The 27,382-nt window shown below is 42.3% G+C and overlaps 1 protein-coding gene across 4 annotated transcripts in view; it reads right to left on the bottom strand.

Moving 5' to 3' along the window:
- LOC127601436 (intermembrane lipid transfer protein VPS13B-like) overlaps positions 1–27,382 on the bottom strand; it is a 344,543-nt gene that overhangs the window by 294,846 nt on the left and 22,315 nt on the right. For all 4 annotated transcript variants that reach the window (XM_052066676.1, XM_052066675.1, XM_052066677.1 and 1 more), the window contains 8 exons: positions 26,919–27,086; positions 26,253–26,434; positions 21,554–21,728; positions 14,654–14,925; positions 9,474–9,569; positions 8,631–8,753; positions 5,978–6,115; positions 3,072–3,159 (listed from right to left, as the gene is read on the bottom strand). In XM_052066676.1, the coding sequence (XP_051922636.1) occupies positions 3,072–3,159; positions 5,978–6,115; positions 8,631–8,753; positions 9,474–9,569; positions 14,654–14,925; positions 21,554–21,728; positions 26,253–26,434; positions 26,919–27,086 (1,242 nt within the window). The remainder of the gene's footprint in view (positions 1–3,071; positions 3,160–5,977; positions 6,116–8,630; positions 8,754–9,473; positions 9,570–14,653; positions 14,926–21,553; positions 21,729–26,252; positions 26,435–26,918; positions 27,087–27,382) is intronic.

A 27,382-nucleotide genomic window follows, 5' to 3' on the forward strand; every position in this document is an offset into this window, starting at 1 on the left:
TTCGCACTCACACTCACACCTAGGGACAATTTAGAGTGTTCAATCAGCCTGCCATGCATATTTTTGGAATGTGGGAGGAAACCGGAGCACCCGGAGAAAACCCACGCAGGCCCGGGGAGAACATGCAAACTCCACACAGGGAGGCCGGAGCTGGAATCGAACCCGGTACCTCTGCACTGTGAAGCCGACGTGCTAACCACTGGACTACCGGGCCGCGAGCTGATGATAGATAACTCAAATATGCAATAGCTCTCTTGACATAAAGCATACAGGATATGTGTGTAAAATCTAAACACCTATCACATAAATACTTTTTTTTTTTTAATTGCGCCCCCCCCCCCTCCCCCCAAATCCTGGCTGAAAGTCCACCACACGTCACTGTCCAGCATCACCTCTCTCTGACTCAGCAGCGGCTCAAAATCAAGAAAAACATGCATACGCCAGCCAAGCAGTTGCTCTGGAGCACGGCGCATTCCCACGGTCATTTCACTCTTGCTACATCTGAATGTGAGAGTGGAAAGGTGCATGTGTCACGTTTTTGTGGAGAAGCACCCTTCAAACCTGAGGCCCATGCCCACTCCAGCTGGAGTCAAAGAAACAACAAAAATGTGAATGCTACTGCTTGTTTTATAGCAAATTCAGATTAATCAAATTGTTGCTGTTGCACTTGTCTGTGACTTTCATTTTCTTAAAAAAAAAAAAAAAAGACAAATCATTGATACCGGACTTCCATAAAAAGAGAAAAAAAAACTCCTGGCATTGCTTTCATTTTATGTGTCGTTAAATCTGTTTTGAGTTGTTTTATATTTTTTCTCCTTTGCCCTATTGATTATGTACTGAAACATACATAACCTTAACACTAATGTACACACTGAACCATGATTTTTTGGGGCATTTACCCTGAGCTATTCAAACTTTCGGACTATTTCGATTGTAAACAAATTTCTCATGCATGTACACCCTCCAAGCGACTGAATGGTGAGAGGTTTGGGGGGTTTTTTTCAACAGGCTATACCATTTAATTCGCAAGAGATGGTGTTCTTCTATTGTCAATGCTCACATCAATGCATTCTGAAACTATTTAATCAATTTCCTCATCAAGCAAAAAATGCCCTCTACTTGGGACAAATTTTGATAAAAATTAGGCATTTACAATGGTGGTGAGTGGCGGTGTGCAAGGATTTGATGCAGCCCACAGGAATCAGCTCACACAGCATTAAACTTTTGAATGATGAATATACCAAATGTCCACTCGCACAGCTGTCCCTTCAGTCTCTGCAGGCCTCTGTTCCAGAGGTCCACTTAAAAGACTGTGTTCCCCAGCAATAAAAGTGAAGAAATTAAAAATAAAAGGGGTGGTTGAATGGAAGACAGGGAGTGGGAGGACACAAGGTCACCATTTACTTGGAAGTTCCGCCACCGCACAGAACATTCTTTTAGGAGTTTAGGAGTCAAGACAAAGTATGAACTACTTTCGAAACGGTTCATCGATGGAGAATATATCTTTGAGATTTAAACAGGGCCAAATGGCAATGCCACTTCCTCTTTCATTCTTCAGTTAGATTTCACTAGGAAGGATTAGGCCTAATATCAACCATATGACTACATTTGAAGAGTTAGTGACATAATGCGAGGCAGGCTATAGTAAGCATTTAAACAATTTCAAGAGTGTCTCCCTTCCTGAAGATTAAAAAGAAAGTGACTTGAATTTGAAGTCAATAGTCGGTGTCACCTGGCTCGGTTAGTGTTTCAGTTGACTCAGAGTTTATGTTCGTCCTGTGGCAACAGAGACTAATTTGTTTGGATGACACTGGATCTGGTCCGTGTGCGGGAAGTGGGGGAAACATTGACAGAAGAGAAGCATTCCATTTGACAAGGTAACCACAGTCATCCCACAGGAGTACTGACACTCTTCCTACTGTAAAATACAACTTCGACAGTTGAAGATGATGAATAAACTTGGACTGCTTTTGCTAACCATGATCAACGACCACACAACATTCTATGAGTTGGGGCGTCTCACAAGACGGCGTTCTGACCAAACTGGTCAAACTTGATAAAGACACATGGCAATGTGTTTTTAATCAATGTATTAATTTAGTCAAGTTATTCCATATTTTAATTGTCAAGTCGGCATCAACAAAAGTATGATGTCCAATTTATCATGCAATGTCGCGAAACTAAATCCTGGCCAAAACCCATTCCACTTCTCCAGAAGGAGGATCATGTATTGTCCAGGTGTTGAATCATGCACAATAAGCCTTTTCAAACTGCACGATGAACGACAGGCAATTTGGCAAGAATTCAAATTCAAATAGATTCCACTTCAACATTTGTCTGTCAGACCGGATTGGCCCTCGAATCAAGCCAAAACCACATGGTCTCTTTGGAGTTCTGAGCCGATATAAATCTTTAATGTCAGGCAGACTTCATCATGTCTGAGAATCCCTCTTATAAGTTTACATTACAGATAGCCAACATATTCAAATACCCAGCGATCCCACAGTATCACACTAACACATCGGTAGGTCCAATGATTATTTCAGTTTGACAAACGTTGCCGCGGTCAATGGAAACTTCAGGTCTTTCAGACTTAACTTTGAATGCTTTTGTTCCCCGTCGGACTCTCAACATTTGCCAAAAAGAGTGACACCCAATTAGGCAAGGCAGTCCCGGTATTCACTTTCTCAAGGGCTTACAGGTAGAGAGACAGGGGACGAACGGTGTTTCAACAAGCAGTGGGGAGAATGAAACTCAAATATGTGTCAGCAGACTAAACACTCTTGTGACAGTTGCCCTCCAGGTAAGTTGAGGGTGAGAGAAAGGACAGGAAGGGTCAAGGACCAGGTGGCTGTGACTCAAACAAGACAATCTCTTTATTCTAGTCTTCCAGGGGGCTTGTTTGATGGAGAAGAAGGAAAGGAAGAAAAAGAAGGAGAATGCGAGAGACTGCTCGGAAGAAAGGCAGGGCAGGCCAGAGCAAAAGAGAACATGACGAGGATAAAGAAAAAGAGCGAAAAGGTGGCAAGGTTAGCAAACAAACCATGAGGATAAATGAGTGAAGACAATACCTTTGCTGCTGCTGTTCTCCATTGTGTAGAGGTAATCCAAGTAGAAAGCACCAAAGCGCTGCATGCCTGCTATCTCCGTGTAGGTCTCCTGTCAAACAAAAGACGAGTTGAATAAACATGGCAGTGAGGGAGCAAACAAGCTGATAGCCTTCAAGAGTGGCAATGACTAGGGTCATCTTGGATACAACGGAGAAGGGATTTTGGCACACTTCTACTAACACCAATTTTCATGCAAACAATGTGCTTTGTAAACACACACGTACACGTGCGCGCACACATACACACACGACACAAGCAGGATAAGCACTTTTCATACCAAATACGTAATTGGCGTGAATGGTAACCACTTATCGTAATAATCATTTCAAAACTAAAAAGAGCTGGGTTATAGCTTAAATAGGTCAGTCATGTAAATATTTCATCGCATCAAGACACCACATTGACACAGTTGTCAACTCATAAATTATCATCACCATCATCGTTTGAAAAAAAAATATTGTGGTGTAACAGTAGGAGGTTTGCTACACCTCTAATTGACAAAACCCTTTCATCTTTATGCTCAACCATTTATTCAACTATTTTCTACAGCACTTGTCCTCGGTCAGGTCGCAGATAAACTGGAGTGGGGTGGGGTATGCTGGAGGAGTTGCCATTCAATCACAGGCCACACATATTCATGTAATATTGTATTTACTGAACAAAAAACAGCATTATTGCTCCTTGACTAAGATGTGAAATTATACTTGATGATTTGTCATTGTTATTCCTGAATCGAAAAATGAGTTTGAATGATTCATATTTGAATCCTGTGTGAAACCTAGTGAGCTGGTCAAAATAAAAAGGTTACTTCACTCGAAAATTCCTCGTTCCAAGTCCACATTGAAGCACCCCATGATGCTGGATTGTACGGTTTTGTTTTGATGGGGAAAAAATGTGTTTTGCACTGTATATACATGAACTGAATTGAGATAAAGGGGCAGATGCTAATAAGATTGTATGAGATCTGGCAAGGCTGGTAGTGGTCGGGAATTTAGTTTGTCAATCTGTTTGCTCTGTCTGCTCTTGTTCTCCACATTTGGCATGTCTTTGACATCCAGGCAGGCACCTCTAGCAGAGCCGTCAAGTATTTGTGGGTGGGGCTTTGTTACTTTGACTTCTCAATAGAAGAAAATGGCTTCCCTCAGTGCAAGCACTTTTTATGGGAAGAGGAAAAGTAATTTTTCCTGTTTTTATCAAACACATTTCGTCTTGAAATGCTGTTGGCATTTTATTTACAAGACTCTTATGAACCTGTTTAAGTGTTGTTTGAAGTGTATTTGAGCCTAGTATTCAAGTGTTTAAAAATGTCCTCTGTCTTACTACTCCAAAAGACAATTTTGTCTTTTGTCATATGTAGTCCAATTACTTCACATAGATTGGGGGATTTCAAAATAAATGTGATTGGACCTTTTTTTTCATGCATCACAAGAACCGTCACCTCGTTAGCACGGAATCTCAGCGCTCCATTCTCTAGGATTGGCCAATCAATCAATCAATTCTTACTCTGTCCGTTAAATACATCGAGGGGTTTGGTTTGATCGTAAATCAATTCGTTATTCCTGTAAAATGAGGCACAAGAATGACGTGATATAAAGGCCATTGTGTAACCGTCACCTTATGTAGCTGCATAGTTAAGCCTATTCTCCACCATATCAAATTTACCATAGAAACGGTATGAGGTGATATAAGTGTATTTTATGAAGATTTTTTTTGTGCTGGACGATCATATAAAATCTCAATCATCCGTTTTTTATTCATCACGCGACAACATAGACCTGAATAAGCAGTACTAGCACTCAGTACAAGAAAAAAGTTATCCACACACAAAAAAAAGAAAAATACATTTATCCTACTCATTCAAACTCACACAGAACGAGAGTGTATGAAACAAGCGATTCACAAACAAGTCACACACACTTAACCGAACACCAGACTAAAACTCGAGCTCTCCAAACAGAGATTTCTATGGCGTCTTATCAGAAAAGCTGGTTAATGAGTAATATTTCGAAGGGGAACTCTATTAGCACTGCCATGCTTTTGGATCAAAGTCGTTGGCTGATTTCAAAACCGCTAATGAATTAACACGAAAACCTTTGACCCTTTGACTTTCGATCCTGACTAGATGGATGAATGCATATCCAAACAAATGCTTCACTGATGGTCATGAGTATTTGGGAGCAAAGTCAACACTCAAGCTGTGACAGTGGATGAAGGGAGCCTCCTCGGTTGTTTGGTGTGGTAGTTACTTGTTCAATAGGAGGAAAATTCCTCTATTGGGGGCAGGCAGCTGGGTGGCTAAAATAAGAAGTGTGGATTTTAAAGTGAAATAAACTGTTTTTAAGTTTTACTCATTTGTTGAGATGAGAGGCTACTGAAACTTTTTTTAAACAGTCTAAATACATATAAACTTAGTACCTCTGAATATAGTAACAGCTGTCATAGCTTCATAAGAAAAAAAAAGATGTAATTACAATGTATCACGAGCCCATGCAAAACACTATTATGGCTAGGTGCTAATTAGAACGTGCAGCATTTTCATCTGACTGTGCGATTCCTTTCATCCTCTTGGGATCGGTTTGGGATTGTTTTCATAATTTTATCTGCGCGCCCAAGCTGTTTTGTGATAAAATGTTACTTTCCAAGGACGCAATTGCAAAATGGTCACATGACACGGATCTGAAAGAGAGTGTAGAGAGCAATCTGAGGCATCAACTTCACATGCAACATATTCGGGGCTCCAAACAGAGTAGCATGTCAGGGCACAATGTTACTTGAAGTGGACCGTGTCCGTACTCTACAAAATACATTGAAATTAAATGCTATGATGTCTAAGAAAACTGCTATAGTACTTGGGTAAATTAAAAGACCTTATGAGTAACGGAATCCAGGATGAACTCAGCTCTGACGCCATTGTTCTCTGGACTCCGGTAGTCAAACAGAGAGTTGGTAAGGTAGGTCATTCCTTTGCTGTGTAATGTGTCGCCACAGTTGAAGAACACTGCATCCTGAAGGACCACAAAGACAAAAAATGAACAAACAAGCAAAGATGTGAGAAATGAAGAACACACCAGGGAAGACAGTGGTACCTCAAGTTACAAACGTAATTCGTTCCGCGACCCCGCTTGTGACCGCAAACTTTCCCCATTGAAATAAATGGGAATGCAATTTATTCCTGCCCTCAAATTGTGTTACATTTACTACATATATATGTATATATATATAAGCTGTCAAACGATTAAAATATTTAATCTAATTAAAAATGTAACTGTCATAATTAACTCAAATGAACTAAAAAAATAATCATGATTACTCACACATTTTTTATTGTTTCTGAATTTCCTTTTAAATTTTGTGTCTTATTTTTCCCCATTTTAATGCTCTCATCAAAATGGAATCATGAATCAGTTTTCTATGTGCCAAATGCAAATATTTACTGAAATAACAATTTCGATTTTCAATTTTACATGAACATTTTTCACTTGGTGAAGTTATTCACACATAATCTCTCACACAATATTACTGTCCATCAATAACAGTGAAAAAAATATTTTGTCACACAACAGCTGCTTTAACAGCTTTTTTTATGAAATCAAAACAGAGCAATATAACATTATAAAGTGCACATCTAAGGTACACTAGTACTCAGCCTATAGTGGATTTAAACCATGGTTGCATACTTCATTTTTCTCAAGTTTGCTTTCAACACAGCAGTCTGTTTCTGTATGTTGGTTGAAGAATAACGAGACACCGGACACCAGTGTTCATTATGTGCCACTGTATTGGAAACTGCCGGCCGTACAAACAAGCACACGCACTTCCCCCATGCTGCAGGGGCAAACCATTCTGAAAGGGGGGGTTCTCTCCCCCTAACACAGTCAGGATATGTTGATTGTATTGGTCCTTCTTGCGCGGAAGTCTCTCTACGGTTTTTGTGTCTACCTCATTTCGAATGACTACACTTGGTTCGATGACAACACTGGAGACATTTTACTTTCGCTAGGTCGCTACCACTGTAGCGCACCGTCACTGTCAGACGAACACAGAGAAGCTCCACCCGCTCTATTTATATGGACACAGAATACTGTAACCTTCCATACAAAATAGTTCCAAACAAGTAACAATCGTGTCAGTGGCATACATCGTATACCTGTATGATACAGAGAGAGAGAGAAGAACAGATAACTTTGGTCTTGTCAGTGGAGCAATATGGCAACTTTTTAAAAGTAAACTTTCCATTCATAAGCTCTTTTAAGTATCCGTTTTCGGTGTCTCGCGCTGCCGTGGCTGGCAAAACAGACATGGGCGTGGACTTCTGCAGCACGCTTGTTGTTTTGTTTCTGGTTTTTTTATAGAGCAACGTAACATCCGCTTGTGACGTGTGCCGGGTTAATCTCGCGATAAAAAATTTAATCCTGTTAAAATTCATTTAAATTAATGCCAATAAAAACGCGCTAAACTGACAGCTTTAATATATACATATATATAAATACACTTAAAACTCAAATACATTTAAAACTGACTCAAATACACTTAAAACTACACTTGAACGTGTTCATAAGAGTTGTATAATTAAAATGGCAACAACATATCAAGACAAAATGTGTTTGATAAAAAGTATTACTTTTCCTCTTCCCATAAAAAGTGCTGCACTGAGGGAAGCTATTTTCTTACTTTTTCTAACCCCTACAAATATGATATCATTGGAAAGCACTGAATGTCCTCTTTAGAGTAACAAAAGGAGTTAATGCGATTGGATGCATTGGGTGGGAGATATTTAGGTTCACAAATGTCCTCTACACAGGACAAATTTAAACTACTGGTAATCAGGGGGTATTCTTTTTTTTCAAGCAATGTTCCCATAAAATACTGCACACACACTAAATACTCTACAGAACTGCATCATACAAAGTGTGGATTTTGTTTTGAATTTGCACATATATTACAAATGTAGGTGGCTGCTTTGAGAATTGTTATTGGAAGAAGCATATGTAGGTGAACCTCCGGCTGCAGACCCAACTGTTTTTGAGACAATGATCGGTAAATTGTTGGGGGTTTTTTTAGGGTCTTTCCAGCCAGGCGTAACCTCACGAAAAGCATTGATCTGTACACACGTGCGGTTCGCATAACAAAACGTAACCAACTGAGGCAGATTTTTTTTTTTATTAAGATAAAACCTTTATTCCTTTATTGTCTCACAATGGAGACATTTGCAATGTGCAGCAGCATTGCGTCACAAACTTGAAAAGTTCGTTAAAAAAAACGTTTGTAACTCTAGGTTCCACTTTACCAATTAAGGGAAGAATTTGACTGGTCTTTCTTTCAGGTTCTGTAGGTAGACACCAATACATGTCTACTTCTTTTTGAAGAAGTTAATGCTATGCAATTAAACGAGGCACACGGTACATTGAAGAAAAAAGAAACGCTGCATCACGGGTTCAATTCCCCCCCCCCCCCCCCACACACACACACACAAACACAAAATTTTCTTGGTCTTTATTGGTGGCTTGAGATTTGTCTTACCTCTTTAGGTCGGTTCATGTTTTCTTCAAAATCCCGCACTCCCATGATGCTTTTCAGACAGAGAGCCCGGCAGCCCACAAAGCCAATCTGACAGTCAAAGAAGGGCTCTCCTTTCATAAGCACCTGATATTTAAAATGAAAAGGGGGATGGGGGCGGGGGGGGCAGGTGTCAAACCAAAATACTTCAACACTTTTACAAAATATTCTCAAACAAGTCATGAAACTTTTGACAAGTTTAAATGGAGCTGGAATTGCTAGAGGTTAAAGGAAACAAGTCATGATTGAAAAAAAACCCCCACAACATTCGTGATGTTAACCAAACCGAAAACTACAGTAAGGAGAGTATACACCGAGCATAACATCTTACTACACGCAATAATTAGGAGGCCTAGCTTTCAGAATCGTTTGGCTATTCGTTTTTGGTCCGCGTTCAGACTACTCACTACATGTTCCAGAAAAAGCATAAATTACTAAAATTGGGTTTGGAAATGTTGTGGAATTACAACATCTGGTAGAAAGTTTAAACACAGAAAATACATTTCAATTCCAACCAGGTAATCAGAGAAAAAGGTACACCAAGGGAGAAATGCAGAAATGATCAGACTCGGGCAGATTATTTCACTCTACTCACAACCGGCCAGAGATAAGTGACCAGGGAGGCTTTATAAATACCGGTAGAGATGGAAGTACAGTATGTTGATTATCTATTCCAAAGTAAATACAGCAGCAATTTAAAACGAAATAAAAGTAATGAGGATCAAAATGGAGGGAAAATATAGTTATACAGGCTAACTCTCAAGAATTTTGGAGGGTAATTGCAGTATAAATAAAGACGAGTCTTACCTCAAGAGTGATTCCCTCTTGTTCCAAGCCCAAGACCTCTTTTGACTTAACCTTCTGGGGACTGTAGTAGCTGCTCTCTGCCTGGGATTCTGTCAGCTGACACAGTAGAGAGAGGCCTTTCAGAGGATTTTCAAACTAAGCAGCTCTTGAAAATACTATATAGAGCAAACTATTTTTCAAAAGTGAGTTTCATGAAAGGGAAAAATTAGGGAAAGAATAGAAAAAAACTTAGTTGCAGGCTTCACTGTTCTAGGCATTTATTTCCTTTAGTACTAAGCAAAAATGTTTTGTGTCCAATAATCCAAGAAGAGTCTTAATGTTTCAAGAAAAAAATGTAACCTGAAAAAAGAAAATGCAATTGTTTTAATATTGTGAACAAAACTAAAAGCATGTGCCTATCACTGACTATGTTGTAAGTCACAATTGACTTCTGAAAATAACATGATTTTAAAGTCTCACGGCCCTGCAGAATATTGTTTGAAACATAAATGATCTTTTTGGTCATTTCCTTGACCATGTTTTGACCTACGACAAGTACTTTCATCAAATCACAAATCGCACTGCACCAACTCCTATCAAGTTTTCTGGGAGGCCCTGATTTGCTCTTTGGGGAACGGTAATCAGAACACTGCTACAGCCCCCCCCCCTCAAAATTCCAACGTTAATATAAAATAGTGATTGCTCTGCAAAACGTTTACTCCTCATACTGAAGTACGAATGGAGAAAGAGTGCAAAAGAGCATCTGGTCAAAGCTAGCTGGACGCAACAAGAAAGAGCAGTGATGCTTGAGAGTTTGGCTGGTGTAACAAATGTGGGTGTAGAGTAGAATTGTGCAGGCCTTAACCCATTCAACTTTAGCACAGGAAGCAGGTGCAGAACAAGAAGCAGCTGTGCCTTATTATCCCTACTGATGGAGCCAATTCCATCATACGCAAAGCCTTCCTCTCCCCTTTGCAATTAATCACGTGAGGACTAACCTGCAAATTCCTGCATGCGATATTAAGCAAGGAGGTTACTGAAATACGCGAATGAAGAAACTTTGTGCTGTATGTCAAGTCTGAGTGCAGAAGCATGAAAATGTATGAAGAATAAGGTACGAGGGGAGTGATCGACCAACAAATTAAATCCCTATAACGTAGAAACATGCCTTGAAAACCCACGATGGCCGCCTACCCATGACACATTTATACGTAATTTCCTTATTTTATTTTATCTTTCTTTTTTTGTACCATAGTGTGGACAAGGGTCTGATGCAGCCTATGACTAAGGATCGCGCTTTTCTGCTTGTTAAATCAGTTAAAATTTGTCCAGCAAGTGGCAGCGTCCAGTAGGTGGCAGCATATGTAGTGTGGAGTTCGCAGACAAAATACCACAAAATAACATCTTGGAATAAAAATGCCAAATGAAAAGAATAACAGATGAAAGTTTAGGAGGCAAGCAAAGTTGAAAAGAGGAAAGCTTAATTGTAGCAGTAAACGTGGATTTTGAATACAGCCTATTTCTCTGAGCAAAGAAAACTGGAGAGTATCTCGTCAGCAATTAAAGCACACCCTCTGGTTTCAAGCCATTTCAAACTGCATTTTACAAATATTTAACGGTACCCTCTGCCTAACACTTACTAAAAGGAAGGAGATGTGATGTAAACATAAATATATTTTGGGATGTCTGCATTTATTCGAGACAAAAAGTAATTCATTCCAATTTAAACAAAAGCACCTTGTCTTTACTTAAAAAAATGCATGCACGTCTGCACGCACGGAAGCATGCACAAATGTAGTAATGTGATCTGATTGGCTGAACCTGAGGGTTATCGATGAATTCCAACTATTCTGACTGAAATGGCAGGATTTAAGATTAGGATCTGTCTCAGAACAGTCATCATTCCACATAGAATGTTTAAAACATTAACGTGACCCGAGACGCCAGTTAGCGGTTTCCCTACCCTCGCCTGCGCTGCACACGAAACAAAGAGGACTGCTACAACTTCCTGAGGACCAAACTGTTCTTTAGGACTCAAATTCAAAATCATTATATTTAGGTGTAGGTGCAGAGAAGGAATGAATTAGAAACCAAAGATGTCGTAGAAGAGGGGCTCTAACCACGTGAAGATATCTACAATCATTAAATTACCCATAGAGTACAATGGAGCCTCATGTGCATTAAAAAAAAAAAAAAATCTCATTCTCACGTTTACACTTATTTTTACATGCAGCACAGTGGGACGCCCACATATTAGCATTTGCAAATTCAATTATTCACACAATTTTAGGGGATTCTATTCTCTATGGCTGTGCATGAATCAGTGGCGATTTGAATTGGGATTCAAGCAGGTATGGAAAAAGGTACGGAAAAACAAACATTGAATCATTATTTTCAGACTCAGATCCGAACAATTCTTAAAACTTATTGCGTGTGTTGTAACTTAAATGGGGGAAGTGTGCATGCGGCATGTGGAAGAAAGCGGGCTTTTTTAAACAATACCCCCGGACGTGCATGCATGTAGTAGTCAGCTACCGAGCAATAAATAAATTGTTAAGCAGGTAAGCTTCAACGCCTTTGTCATTGATTTGCTACCAGCCAAACAGTGCCTCCGTCACATGCTACAGAAAAAAAATGAAGAGGGTTAAACAACTTCAGCCCAGGATAGACTGTCTCCCCAGTGAGCTAGCTCGCTTAGCTATACGATGAGGCTGGTCAAGAGGCCAGCTAATAGATAATCAACCCGAATTCTACCTTTGGCCACAATGCGGCGCGGCATCTCTATTAAAGTAAGCCATTTAAAAAAAAAAAAACTTTTCCAGGGTTAGAAGTGCCACCAGTGTACACAGATTGCTGGTTGGTGATGCTACAGTATGACATTAGATTTGTGTCATAAATGCAAACACGTAAAAGCACATTTTCAGCACAAAAGTGTGTTTTGAGCATGTAATAACTGTTCATGTGAGCCTAGTCCGCTGAGTGACCCAAAGAAGCAGCTGCTGAACAAAGACAACAAGTTCGCACCTGCATTAAGTGCCACAATTACACAATGCGTGTGACTAACAAAGGCACACCAACTATTGAATAAATACTAGTTAGTATGTCACTTCACATTCTGACACACATTAATTTCTGAGCTTATTTATTATATATTTAGTGGGAAAACTAGTGACGTACCAAAAACTTATTTAATCCGCTACATCTCTCCTTGGAGTAACACTAAAGAAATGGCACTTATCTACAATGTAAAATAGTCGGTGAACAGCTTGTATAACAGTGCAAATTTACTGTCGCCTGAAAATAATTCAACACAGCCATTAACGTCCACTGGCAACAACTACGAGCAACTTAAGTGAGGGCCACCTATGAAAATGTCCATATTTGTCCCAGGACTTGCGGGTGGTTTCAGGCGTGTAAATTTCATTCTGGCACTCTCAGACTGGTCACTAGAAGTTTAATATGGCACCGCATAACATAATCCACTCTGAGTATATGATTTTTTTTATACGTATATATTTTTTTTGTCTACATGAAGGTGCAATAGCCATGCGGTTGTCAGACTTTTTACACCAAGTACCAACCTATTTTTCCAAAAGTTCTTTAAGTACTACCATCATGACTAAAATAAAATCCAGGAGCGCAGAACAGTGGTCCCCGCACCACCAGCAGGCCGTGAAGAAATAAATTCAAGCAGTTTGTAACGGGTGGAGAAAAGTATCAGGGGTGTTTCAATATGCGACATAAGAGTCTCTGCTATAGCATAGGATGATAGGGAAAGTTCATAAGATCGTAAGGCTGGCCATGATGTACGGATTAGAGACAGTGGGCACTGAAGAAACGACAAGAAGAAAAGCTGGATGCGGCAAAAACGAAGATGTTGAGGTTCTCTTTAGGAGTCACCAGGATGGATAGGGTTAAAAATGAGCTCACCAGAGGGAGAGCCAAGGTTAGATGTTTTGGGGAAAAAGTTCAAGAGAGGTGAATTACATGGTTTGGACACGTCACGAGGAGAGATGGTGAATATATTGGTCAAAGGGTGATAAGTATGGAGCTGCCAGGAAATTGAGCAAGAGGATGTACTAGGAGAAGACATGAGGGGAGTCAGTGTGAGAGAGGAGGATGCAGAAGATGGGCTTTGATGGAAAAGGATGACACGCTGCCGTGACCTCTGAGGGGAAAAGGATAAGAAAAAAAAAAGATATATTATTATGTGTTCAATGATATTATACAACATAACCCTTTTGTGTTCGATTGTTCGGGGGGTAGATCAGCCTGTCAGTAATCAGACCAGACGCTGCACACTGCATCAATTTGGTCTGCATGACTGCCTTTCCCAGAAGAAAGCGTCTTGTAAAGTTGATCCACAAGAAAGCCAGGACAATGTTTGCTGAAGATAAGCAGGCTAAAAAAAACATTCACACTTTGGACGCAATTTGGGAATTTTCTTTTGGGATTGTACTCGCTTTTTTTTTCCCAGCAGTTTAAACATTAATGGCTGTGATGAATTATTTTAACGTGATCTGTCAGGTGATTACTTCACATTATAGCGTGTCATATAAGTGATTTTGTTTCTGCGTTGCCTCATTAAAAAGTATAATAAATATATTTAATCAAAATATGAGGTAGGTACTCCTCTTTGAGATACGGTGGACTGCCAGTATTTGCAAGGGATAGAGCCTGAGCGCAACCGCGAACAGCGAATTCCTGCAAATAAGTGACGCTCCTGTGAAAGTGTTTATAACTACATATATAGTACTTACTGATGAAACACGGGGAAACAAATGCAAAGCTGTACCGTTCACACTGAAATAATTTGGTCATTTTATTTGGATTTGTGGTGCTTTGGGAAGATGGAAACATGCATTCCATTTTTTAAACAGGATTCGAGTTCAGTTCGGGTTTTCATTACAGTACTCTTTCAATAGACCACAGGTGGACAATGTGAGAAACAAATGGTTGTTGAGGGCCGCGCCAACATGCTAAGTTCAATATTAATTGAATGTATTTATTGTGAGAAATAAGCGGTTACATGTGTATGTATGGATATGTTGTTTCAATTAGGAAATAAAAAATAGTAGATAAAGTGATTATATGACTCAGTCATTAAAATGATAAAATATCACTCATTGTTTTATCAACACAAAAAAAATTAATAAAAAAAATAGACACGCTACCAGCCAGGTCTGCAAAAGATAAATTACCTTAAATGTTACAGAAGCCTTGGTGCAGTAGAAGCCTATTGAAACGATAGGATCCTTGGGTGTGTGCTGTTGGGGATTGTTTGGGATGTTCCCCGTCTCTCTTTGCTGGTAGAGACCTTCCTCGCCCTCCTCAGAGCTCACAATAGCTGGAACAAATGACCACGCCCAAGACACCCATCCCTGGTTGCCATCTGGTGAAAGGCCCGAGTCCATGAAAAACTCTTGATTGGAGTACTGGCTTGGAACTTGGTTTGCGATGTCCATATCCATCCCTAAAATAGAAATATAATAAAAAAACAGCATGCATTAATTCAACTGTACAGTCTTGTGTATAGTGGTGAGACAAAATATGAAGGGTTAGTCCAAGTATGTAACGCTGGACTTTATCTCATGAAAATATGTCAATAAGAGCACAACCTCTAGAGACAATGACAGCAGTGAATGACGAGTGGGAGTCAGGACCCAAAAGGAGGTCATGGTCAGCAAGTCAAAAATGGAATGAAATCTTTAAATATGCCTCTGATGTCGAACGTGGCATTTCTTTTGAAACAATATGTCTCCTGACAGTATACATCAGAAAGGAGCAGCACTATAAAATTCATTAACAACTCATCAATTATCCAACTAATCGACGGCGATTTGAATAACTGAGTAATCCTTTAGAACCATTATTTGACTGCCTCAAGTGATTTCTGTAGTCCTTTATGTAAGCAGAATAATTTTGTGTTTAGTCAAAATAAGACACAAAAACATCTGTTTTTTATTTTGGAAAATAATTGAACCAGTAACTGAATCTGTCTTAAAAGTTTGGCAAGAACAACATCCCTATCGTGTGACATTGCATTATTGTGGTTTTGTTGTATTTTTAAGCCGTAAACTACACCAAATAACTAAGTGTTTACTCAACAGAAATCAGAAAAAAATGCACTTCAATGCAGGACCACGCCTTATCCAATTTTGCGATGAATCAATGTAATTAATCAATTCTAAAAATATTCGCCAGTGACACCACCAGTTAAAGTGTAAATACGACCTGTCAACTCTCGCCCAACATGGAGTAAATCAAATGCTGGACTGTTTCAATAACATTACTTGAGGTGGTGCTTAATCGATTCAATTTTAGTACTACCGTAATTCTCTTCCCTTTTATACGGTTGTCATGTTCTTCCTCACTGACTCAATTTGACATACAATTGTTTTCAAAAGCTTGGTTTGACATCTGTCAAAGGGTCAGACTTAATGACCATTGGAAAATGTGGGTCCCAGGGTGGGGCCAATTTAGAACCTCTGCCTTGGAGGTTCTTCAGGGTCACATGCACTTTACAGCATACATGATAGACAGAAAAATGCTTGCATTACAAGCTCCAACAGGAACGCGAGCAGACAAATGCTCATATGACAAAAATTTTAAACGTGACGTTTTCAGATCAAATTTCAGGGAAAAGAACCAAGCGTCTCTGTACCCAATACATCAATTTGCCATTGTCTTCAAGTTTTATACAGGGGACTCCGCATACTAGCAGTTCAGTAGTCATGAAGTCCCCATTTTGTAGATTCTTTTTCAATATTTTTTTTCCTGGATTTTTTTTGGGGGGGGGGGGGGTTAAACAATTTCTTTTGTGTAAAACGCTTGTTGAAGGTTTGTCCCCATTTTTTTCAAGGATTTCGTTTTTTTTCCTAATGCATTTTTATCTATTATGCGGATTTAAGGTACCCACGGGCCAGCTCGTTCCCCAGCCCCGTGAGTAACTATTGAACTGCAATCAAATGAAAATAAAAACACTCTTACAGCCAAAGCTAAAACATATGGGTGTAAGATGGTGAGTAAGTCGCCTCTGAATGCAATTCCTGTTTGCAAGTTTGAACAAACTACACCACGCTGTTCATTCTCTGATACCGACCTTTCAACTCTATTTCCATAAAGATGGAGAAAGAGGAAGCTGATGTCAATACACAAGAATGTGTAATCCCATTCCTTGCAGCTTCATGTCCTCTGCAGGAAAACAATACTGTCCGTGAGGTCATTGCTTAGGAATCCCAGAGGCTGAGGGGGTGAAATTCTGACATATTTTAATTAAATCTTTCACTTGGTGAATTGGCAGTTAAGGGTTATATCTCTTTGTCTCTTCCAATGTTCCTGTCCAATTTCGTCTCTTTTTCCACCCTGTGGTAGCCTTTGAGGTGTCATTTCAACAAGTTAAGCTGTTCTACTTCATGTCACAGACTGACGAAGCCTACGTTTGAATTATGAGACAATCAGAAGAGAAGCGCAATTACCAATGAAATGATCAAAACACAGCGGCTTAGGTAGACTTTGAAGTATTAATCCAAAGTAGCGAGTGGAAAAATTCCCAGCCTGATGTGGGGCTGATTGACTGCATCTGCAGAAATAAAATGACCACTGTTTCCCACATTAGTTCAGCCTAAGCTTTAGTGGCTGAATCTAAAATAACAAAAATCGGAGGCGTATCAATGTCCAAAATGGGGCTCCAGGAGCAGCATTTAACACCTATCACATTGCTCCTCAGCTTAAATATCAAGTGGCTGCATAAGTGAGTGACCATCTGATTGACATTGAGACAGACCTAGGAGGACAAATGGAAGAAAGGCTGTGCCCTCAAAGGCCAGTAGATGTCCCTGTATGTTTATGGAAGGAAAAGGTGTTATGTTCACCTGACACAGGCGCAAACCCTGAACTGCACCGACTCTGGCGCATGGTTTGATATATGCACATTCCCCTGTTGGGTTTTTTTTTTTTTTTTGAAGATTCCACAAATTGAAATAAAAATGCATGTGTACACATTAGTCCAAAATTATTCAGAACCTAATAACGGAAAGGACATCTTGAGTCCGCAAATGACCTGAAGGGAAAATGGCAACTAAAGTATATGCATAAATCACCTACATTTTGAACATTGGCTAGGCCTATAATGAGAAACCATTTTTGGCAAATTATTAAAACGCAGAGTATTATTTTTATTGATATACATAAACATTTTTTAAAGTCTACTACATCACACAATTAATATGCTTTGTTAAATATAAAACATCATGACATGTCATCACCCTGACATATGTGAGCCATATGACGTTTGATATTAGCCCGTGGCCTCTAACCGATATGTGTGACAGTCTGGTCCATTCAAAGGGCCTGTGTGAAAAGTGACAGCAAGCACGCCTTCAAAGCAAACTCTCACTGCAAACACACTACAGAGCATAAAATGTATGCATGAGTCATTGGACAAACTCCAGGCTTTTACACACATAGCATACTGTATCGAGAGCTTGCCACACACACACACACACTTTCCGGTTGACGGAGGATAACCAACAAAAAAATTGCTATATATGTTGTAATGCTCCTTTGCAGTCATTGATAAAAAACTGAATACTGTAATTGTGCAATGCTGGAAACACTGCATTTAAGATCAGTCTATCTAAGAGTCAACATAACATTGTGTGGCTGTATCCACAACCTATTAAAGGCAAAAGACATTTATTAGCTGTTGTTTTGTTTTCCAAACAAAATGTGCCAGACGAACTAAACAGCGCTCCCCATTTGAGCCAATCATTTCACATTCGAAAAGCCTCACAGCACAGGACCAAAGAAATATGTCACAGAGAATAAATACAGTATTGAAATGACGATCTTGTTATTTGCGTACTTAAATCTGGATCTGTTCACATGAAGACAAAACTGTTATACTAGCAGGAAACCATGACATATTCTGTTGTACGACTGGCAACACGGCTACACTGGTGTCTTGCACCTTCAGACATTTAACGTGACATGGTTCTACCGGTCACTGGACATCACTGCATAAATATATGGACAAATATATTTGAAAAGAATCAATTATATTTTTGGAACAAGTGCAACTGGATAAATTCCAGCAGATGATCTCAGGTGGCACTCTACAATGCCATAGCGCCCTGGTCGGGAATTACTGAACTCAATCATGTATTATTTGAGCTCTAATTATTCTGGTGTTACTGTTGTGGGGTGGGGAGTGGGGGTTTGGGTCTAATTTTCATGTACAGGCCAAAATTGCTCCCAATCTTATCTCAGAAAACACACACCCAGTCTCTCTTTACTCAGTCGATTGCTTCCAGGAAAACAAGTTCTGAGGGTGCACGGGTTCCATAACTTGGTCCCCTTTTGTATATTTTTGTGATAGGATACTAATTTATTCTCAGAGGCTCCAAATAGTAGGAGCATGACACCAACTTTTACATCTGGCATTGGAAAGCAAACAGTAAGCCCTGCCAACTTACAGTTAAAGTTCCCGGCCTACAGGCAGGGAGAAGGCTGGTGGGAGAAACTGAAGAAGCTACAATAAATTCTGTTCTTTCCGGACTCCCTCCATTCTGATGATCACCTTTTCTATTTGTTGTCAGTGCTGCAAAAAGGGTGTTGGCCTATTGAGACTGGGGACTCGATAACTTTGTTGTGTTGCGATGAGGATGAGCAGGAGGTGGGATTTTTTCCCACTTGTGTCTTCGGTTACTGGGTTGCATTGTGAACGACATTCAGTACCAATCCATTAATGTGCCAAAAGTCATTGGGGCTATCCCTGATTGGACAAGATAAAAATCACAATACGATGGCTGTCTTTGGACAACCATATTGAATTTAAGTGTTACATTCCGAATTACGAGCATGTGAATAAAACAGTAGTGAAGGTTACAGTTCCATAATAACATCATAAACCCAAAACTGGCCATGTGACAATCAAACCTGATTTCACGTGGGCAATTGATCAGGGTGCCATTGTGCGTGATGCAGTGTGCACACGTCAGCAAGTGAAGTCAGGACCATGTGTGTTTGAGTTGGCTACAGGATGTGAGCAGCGTGATTTCCTATGAGGTTCAAATCAGAAACTAGGAGATGGGTCTGTGTTTGATTTGCCCTTGTTTCTTCACTTGATCCTTCTATGCAGGGCTCAAGCTTGATGACAATGGTCTGTGTTCAGTTAAACATTGTTGGAAAAAGCAGGAGGAAGACACAACGGTCAAACTCACCCTCTCATTGTATTTATAAAAAGCGAGGGGAAAAACGGATGACGGTTTCGGGACCAGCCACTTGGGGGTGACCAATTCAGTCCAGCTATGGACAGAAAAAGGAATGGGATCCAGTTGTTGGAGGAACTAATTTGTCCTTAGTTTGGGGTGCTCGATGATATGCACCCCTCGAGCTCTGACTCTCCCTTGCATGTTCAATTAATCAAATTCATAGGTTTCTGTGTATGTCTCTCTGTCAAAGGAAAAGTGTGTGTGTGTGTGTGTGTGTGTGTGTGTGTGTGTGTGTGTGTTCAATTAATCAAATTCATAAGTTTCTGTGCATGTCTCTCTGTCAAATGAAAAGTGTGTGTGTGTGTGTGTGTGTGTGTGTGTGTGTCTGTGTGTTCAATTAATCAAATTCATATGTTTCTGTGCATGTCTCTGTCAAATGAAAAGTGTGTGTGGGTGCGTGCGTGCGTGCGTGCGTGTGTGTGTGGAGAGGGGTGGCGGGGGTTAATTTACCACTTAAGCAGCCTGACATATACCTTCAGGACAGCTGGAGTGGTGGAGTCATGTTAACAGGTTGGAGATATGAGATTTAAGGTAAACAGGGATGACAACATTTTGCTAAAACCGACTGCGAATATGCGCTGCAAATTGTATAACGAATGCCCAGGAGGCAACGGGCGGCATCTCACGGGGCCGGTAAGCTGTCTGGCTAGCACCAATGCGCTCGAATGCTGTCGCCTGTGCTACGTGGCTGCATGATGACGCACTGGAGCCTTTCATTCATTCATCTTCCGAGCCGCTTGATCCTCACTAGGGTCGCGGGGGGTGCTGGAGCCTATCCCAGCTGTCTTCGGGCAGTAGGCGGGGGACACCTGAATCGGTTGCCAGCCAATCGCAGGGCACACAGAAACGAACAACCATTTGCACTCACACTCACACCTAGGGACAATTTTAGAGCGTCCAATCAGCCTGCCTCGCATGTTTTTGGAATGTGGGAGGAAACCGGAGCACCCGGAGAAAACCCACGCAGGCCCGGGGAGAATATGCAAACTCCACACAGGGAGGCCGGAGCTGGAATCGAACCCGGTACCTCTGCACCGTGAAGCCGACGTGCTAACCACTGGACTACCGGGCCGCCCGCACTGGAGCCTTTTCTAGTTTAATTTTATAATTGTGGTATTCTCAAGAAGCAGTCTTTTATTTATTTGTATTAGCTAGTTAACACTCAAAGGTAACGTGGCACCTGTATTCCACATTAGAAGATGCCCCGCTCTTCTTTGTCTCTTACCTATGTATTCCTTTACTTATTCTGTGTACTAGCTTTCGGACTGAGACACCACATACTGTAACTGAAGTGCCCGTCAAATACTGTACTCAAGTCAAATCTTGAAAAGAATATATTCAGCCGGCTGTTTAAATGTCAGTGCCGACAAGCTGTTCCTCAGAAGAGTGTCATCGCATATTTCAGTAATATGTAAACCATGTTCAAGAAAAGTTTGTTTTTGATCAATACTACATATATTTGATCAAAATTAAGCACATGCTTATCACAACAGCAAGATAAAGGCAATATCAAGTTCTCACAAGTAATGCACATAGTACTGAGACCTAAAAAAGGGCTATGTGTGCATCCCGAGTTATGTATATTACATTCATTGACTACAATTTTGAAGAGCATTATTAGTTCATGACTCCATAGTGTATACTGCAGTACTTGGCCACAAGTGTCCTATTTTGATGTTTATTGGAAATTAGAATCGATATTTGCAGTGCTCGAGAGTTAAATTTGTTTTTACAACGTTAAAATGAACGACCAGTGACAAAAAAATATGTTTTAAATGGAATACCTCAAACCAAGATGAATTGGACTTCAAAAGACATCCTACTCACCAGGTAAATTTGTTCCAGCTTCCCTGACATGGCAGCTTCCCTCTTCTCGTTCTGCTTCTTTATGCCCACCTATTTCCCCATAGTAGAGCGCAATAATCAGTTGCAAAATTCGGATAAACATGGGAAGTTGCTGATCTGTAATCGACAACTTCAGGCTATCCACCATGGTTTGGATCTAAGGAGACATAAGAAAAAATAGATGATGGCTTGAGTAGTGAAATTTTATTAAACACTCAAACTAGGTTTTTGCTGAAACATCTTCACACCAAGTTATTATTGTGGGGGATAACACACAGTCAAGATGATTACATGGGAGGGGTGTTTAGCTTTCTAAATTTCCGAACAGGTGTTTGTTGACGTATGAACGGTAAGACGATATTTCGTCTCTGGTTGGACAAAAAAATTAGTTTGTGTTATCTGCAGATAAAAGCCAAAAACTAATTGTCTGACAGTGTGTAGAATGGGAATGGAAATATATTGCGCTAAGACAAAGTTAGTACAAAAGGAGGTTACGAAGTCAACACCCGTGTAATACAATGAGAACAAGTCTTTGTCAAGGTTATTTCTTACCGTACAGCACAGGTGTCAAACTCAAGGCACCTCGGGCCAGATCTGGCCCACATCATTTTATATGGCCCGCGAAAGCAAATCAAACATGGAAGCTTCAATGATGGTGACTAAGATTTGTACCAAAATTTCAACTTCTCATACGTATATAAGAGAGATATTGTAAGTATTTTCTTGTTGCCAAGTCCCTCATTACAGTAACTTAAAACAATAGTTCAAACAACCATAATCCTTGACTTCTTTATATGGTTTCGCAGTCATAACGGCCCTCCAAAGGAAAGGGTACCTATAATGTGGCCTGCGACAAAAATGAGTTTGATACCCCTGCCGTACCCCTCCGTGAGCCGTCACCTTACCGTGGTGGAGGGGTTTGCGTGTCCAAATGATCCTAGGAGCTAAGTTGTCTGGGGCTTTATGCCCCTGGCAGGGTCACCCATGGCAAACAGGTTCTAGGTGAGGGGCCAGACAAAGCATGGCTCATAGACCCTTATGATGATTACAATATATGGACCAAGGTTTCCCTTGCCCGGACGCGGGTCACCGGGGCCCCACTCTGCCAGGCCTGGAGGTGGGGCTCGTTGGCAAGCGCCTGGTGGCCGGGCCTACACCCATGGGGCCCGGCCGGGCACAGCCCGAAGAGGCAACGTGGGTCCCCCTTCCCATGGGCTCACCACCCATGAGAGGGGCCAAAGGGGTCGGGTGCAATGTGAGCTGGGCGGCAGCCAAAGACGGGGACCCTGGCGGTCCGATCCTCGGCTGCAGAAGCTAGCTCTTGGGACATGGAATGTCACCTCTCTGGCAGGGAAGGAGCCCGAGCTGGTGTGTGTGAGGCAGAGAATTTCCGACTGGATATAGTCGGACTTGCCTCCACACACAGCTTGGGTTCTGGTACCAGTTCTCTCGAGAGGGGTTGGACTCTCTTCCACTCTGGAGTTGCTCACGGTGAGTGGCGCAGAGCAGGTGTGGGCATACTCATTGCCCCCCGGCTCAGTGCCTGTACATTGGGGTTCACACCGGTAGACGAGAGGGTTGCCTCCCTCCGCCTTCGGGTGGGTGGACGGGTTCTGACTGTTGTTTGTGCATATGCACCAAACAGCAGCTCAGCATACCCACCCTTTTTGGAGTCCTTGGAGGGTGTGCTGGAGAGTGCTCCTGCTGGGGACTCCCTTGTTCTGCTGGGGGACTTCAATGCTCACGTGGGCAATGACAGTGAGACTTGGAGGGGCGTGATTGGGAGGAACGGCCCCCCCGATCAGAACTCGAGTGGTGTTTTGTTATTGGACTTCTGTGCTCGCCACGGATTGTCCATAACGAACACCTTGTTCAAACATAAGGGTGTCCATATGTGCACTTGGCACCAGGACACCCTAGGCCGCAGTTCGATGATCGACTTTGTAGTTGTATCATCGGATTTGCGGCCGCATGTTCTGGACACTCGGGTGAAGAGAGGGGCGGAGCTGTCAACTGATCACCACCTGGTGGTGAGTAGGCTCCGATGGTGGGGGAAGATGCCAGTCCGTCCTGGCAGACCCAAACGTATCGTGAGGGTTTGTTGGGAGCGTCTGGCGGAATCCCCCGTCAGAAGGAGTTTCAACTCCCACCTTCGACAGAGCTTTTCCCATGTTCCGGGGGAGGCGGGGGACATTGAGCCCGAGTGGACCATGTTCCGTGCCTCTATTGTTGAGGCGGCCAATCTGAGTTGTGGCCGTAAGGTGGTTGGTGCCTGTCGTGGCCGCAATCCCCGTACTCGCTGGTGGACACCAGCAGTAAGGGATGCCGTCAAGCTGAAGAAGGAGTCCTATCGAGCCTTTATGGCCTGTGGGACCCCAGAGGCAGCTGACGGGTATCGACTGGTCAAGCGGACCGCGGCTTCGGTGGTCGCCGAGGCAAAAACCAGAGCGTGGGAAGAGTTCGGTGAGGCCATGGAAGCCGACTTCCGGACGGCTTCGAGGAAATTCTGGTCCACCATCCGACATTTCAGGAGGGGGAAGCAGTGCACCACTAACACTGTGTACAGTGGGGATGGGGCGCTGCTGACTTCAACTCGGGACGTTGTGAACCGGTGGGCAGAGTACTTCGAAGACCTCCTCAACTCCACCAACACGCCTTCCTTGGAGGAAGCAGAGCCCGGGGACTCTGAGGTGGGCTCTCCTATCTCTGTGGTTGAAGTCACCGATGTGGTTAAAAAGCTCCTCGGTGGCAAGGCCCCAGGGGTGGATGAGATCCGCCCGGAGTTCCTCAAGGCTCTGGATGTTGTGGGGCTGTCCTGTTTGACACGCCTCTACAACATCGCGTGGTCAACAGGGAGAGTGCCTCTGGATTGGCAGACCGGGGTGGTAGTCCCTCTTTTTAAAAAGGGGGACCGGAGGGTGTGTTCCAACTACAGAGGGATCACACTCCTCAGCCTCCCTGGTAAGGTCTATTCAGGGGTGCTGGAGAGGAGGGTCCGTCAGGAAGTCGAGCCTCAGATTGAGGAGGAGCAGTGTGGTTTTCGTCCCGGCCGTGGAACAGTGGACCAGCTCTACACCCTTAGCAGGGTCCTTGACGGTATGTGGGAATTCGCCCAACCAGTCTACATGTGTTTTGTGGACTTGGAGAAGGCGTTTGACCGTGTTCCTCGGGGAGTTCTGTGGGGGGTGCTTCGTGGGTATGGGGTACCGAACCCCCTGATACGGGCTGTTCGGTCACTATACCACCGATGTCAGAGTTTGGTTCGCATTGCCGGCAGTAAGTCGGAACCGTTTCCAGTGGGGGTAGGACTCCGCCAAGGCTGCCCTTTGTCGCCGATTCTGTTCATAACCTTTATGGACAGAATTTCTAGGCGCAGCCGAAGCGTTGAGGGAGTCCGTTTTGGGGGCCTCAGTATTACATCCCTGCTTTTTGCAGATGATGTGGTGCTGTTGGCTCCTTCAAACGGGGCTCTACAACTCTCACTGGAGCGTTTCGCAGCCGAGTGTGAAGCGGTTGGGATGAAAATCAGCACCTCCAAATCTGAAACCATGGTCCTCAGTCGGAAAAGGGTGGAGTGCCCCCTCCGGGTCGGGGAGGAGAGATTACCCCAAGTGGAGGAGTTTAAGTATCTTGGGGTCTTGTTCACGAGTGAGGGCAGGAGGGAGCGAGAGATCGACAGGCGGATCGGTGCAGCGTCTGCTGTGATGCGGACATTGTATCGGTCTGTCGTGGTGAAGAAGGAGCTGAGCCAAAGGGCGAAGCTCTCAATTTACCGGTCGATCTACGTCCCAACCCTCATCTATGGCCACGAGCTATGGGTCGTGACCGAAAGAACGAGATCCCGGATACAAGCGGCCGAAATGAGTTTTCTCCGCAGGGTGTCCGGGCTCTCCCTTAGAGATAAGGTGAGGAGCTCGGTCATCCGGGAGGGGCTCAGAGTCGAGCCGCTTCTCCTCCACATCGAGAGGAGCCAGATGAGGTGGCTTGGGCATCTGATTCGGATGCCTCCTGAGCGCCTCCCTGGTGAGGTGTTCCGGGCATGTCCCACCGGGAGGAGACCCCGAGGAAGACCCAGGACACGCTGGAGAGACTACGTCACCCAGCTGGCCTGGGAACGCCTCGGGATCCCCCGGGGAGAGCTGGAAGAAGTAGCTAGGGAGAGGGAAGTCTGGGCTTCCCTGCTAAAGCTGTTGCCCCCGCGACCCGGCCCCGGATAAGCGGTAGATGATGGATGGATGGATGGACCCCTGCCGTACAGTATGATTTTGTAATTCCTTCACAAAATAAGTGTCGTAACAAAGTATTCATTGATGGGTCATAGTTCGATCTGTATTTCAAGAGACCTAGATAATATTTTTTATTCTGTGAACTAAGTAAAAGTTTTTATTGTTTCTTTCTAATTTGACAAACATTGCTGGTTAATGGTTAAACATGACTGACAGCAGCACTGAGTGGCAACTAGTAGATTACTATGTAAAGTGGAGAAAAATAGTCTTTTTGAAAGAGCATTGTGAGCGGCCAGATGTTGACACTTTTATATAACTAACTCAGAGTGGAGCACTGGTGATAGATATATATATATATATATATCAGAGAGAGAGAGAGAGAGAGAGAGAGAGAGAGAGAGAGAGAGACAGAGACAGAGACAGAGACAGAGACAGAGATTTTTTTTTTTGCTTACTTTGATGACAGAGGGGATCTTTGAATTGATGTTGTCATAACTAAAATGAAGACGTGTTCGGAAAGAGCATTTGTACAACAGCGGGTCTTGGTAAAATTCGATCTTGCCACTTCCATTCCGTTTGTCCAAGCACACAGTACAATCTGAAAAATTGATCACTTTCCGAAGAACGAGTTCTGGAGCTGTAGAAAGAGCACAGTTACATGTTAATCTCAGAGCCACCTCATGAGAATCCCAACTCTCTCATTCACTGAAATTGGAAATCCTTAATTGAACCTGGATCTTATTTGACGATGCCAGAATCAATTGCCAAATGTCCATACTCATAGGCCTTCATTTTAAGGATGCTCCATAGCTGGTCAAAAGGGTTGATGTCATCTGGTGATGGTAGCCACACAGTGATTTTTTTTTTTCTTTTTATTATCCCTATACACGCATAGCTGCTCGAGCCTCCCTCACGAACAATAAAACTACAGGGTGGATGAAAACTAATTCATCTGGTGAACCAATTATCAAAACTGACTGACACTGATAACATTACCCTTGTCTGGCTATAAAAACAACATATGCAATTATTGGCCCAGAAAAAAATTCTACAAAATTATTCTGAAGAGTGTACGAAAGGTTTACCACACCAAAATTTGTCGATAAAATTTGTCGTCTTACCAGTGACGTCCATGAAGGCCCTCTCCCACACATCGTCTACTGTGTAGCATTCTGCTGAAGTAATGTTGACTGACAACACAATGTCATCCTCGACGTACTTCAATATCAAATTGTTCACCAAAACATTCACATTGTTTACCACACGTCGAATCAGGCTCTGCACATAACCTGTAACAAAAACAAGCAGACATTTAGGAAACACATTAAGCATTAAGCATATGCAAGTAAAACATGTGTATATTGTTGGACAAGACGACCTTGCTCATATTCTAGTTCATTGCAAAATTGAAGCGGCAGAGCTCAGAGCTCTCTCTGCATGGACCAGTCCAGTCCCCCCAAACAAACACATCTAGCAAAACTCTATGGAAGTGAGGAACCGACATGCAAAAGAAGGGTTCCCCCAAATTGTTCACACATACTGTAGATCACAGGTGTCAAAGTCGGGGCCAGTGGGCCAGATTTGG

The sequence above is a fragment of the Hippocampus zosterae genome, chromosome 5 (genome assembly GCF_025434085.1).
Source record: "Hippocampus zosterae strain Florida chromosome 5, ASM2543408v3, whole genome shotgun sequence".
Lineage (NCBI taxonomy): Eukaryota > Metazoa > Chordata > Actinopteri > Syngnathiformes > Syngnathidae > Hippocampus > Hippocampus zosterae.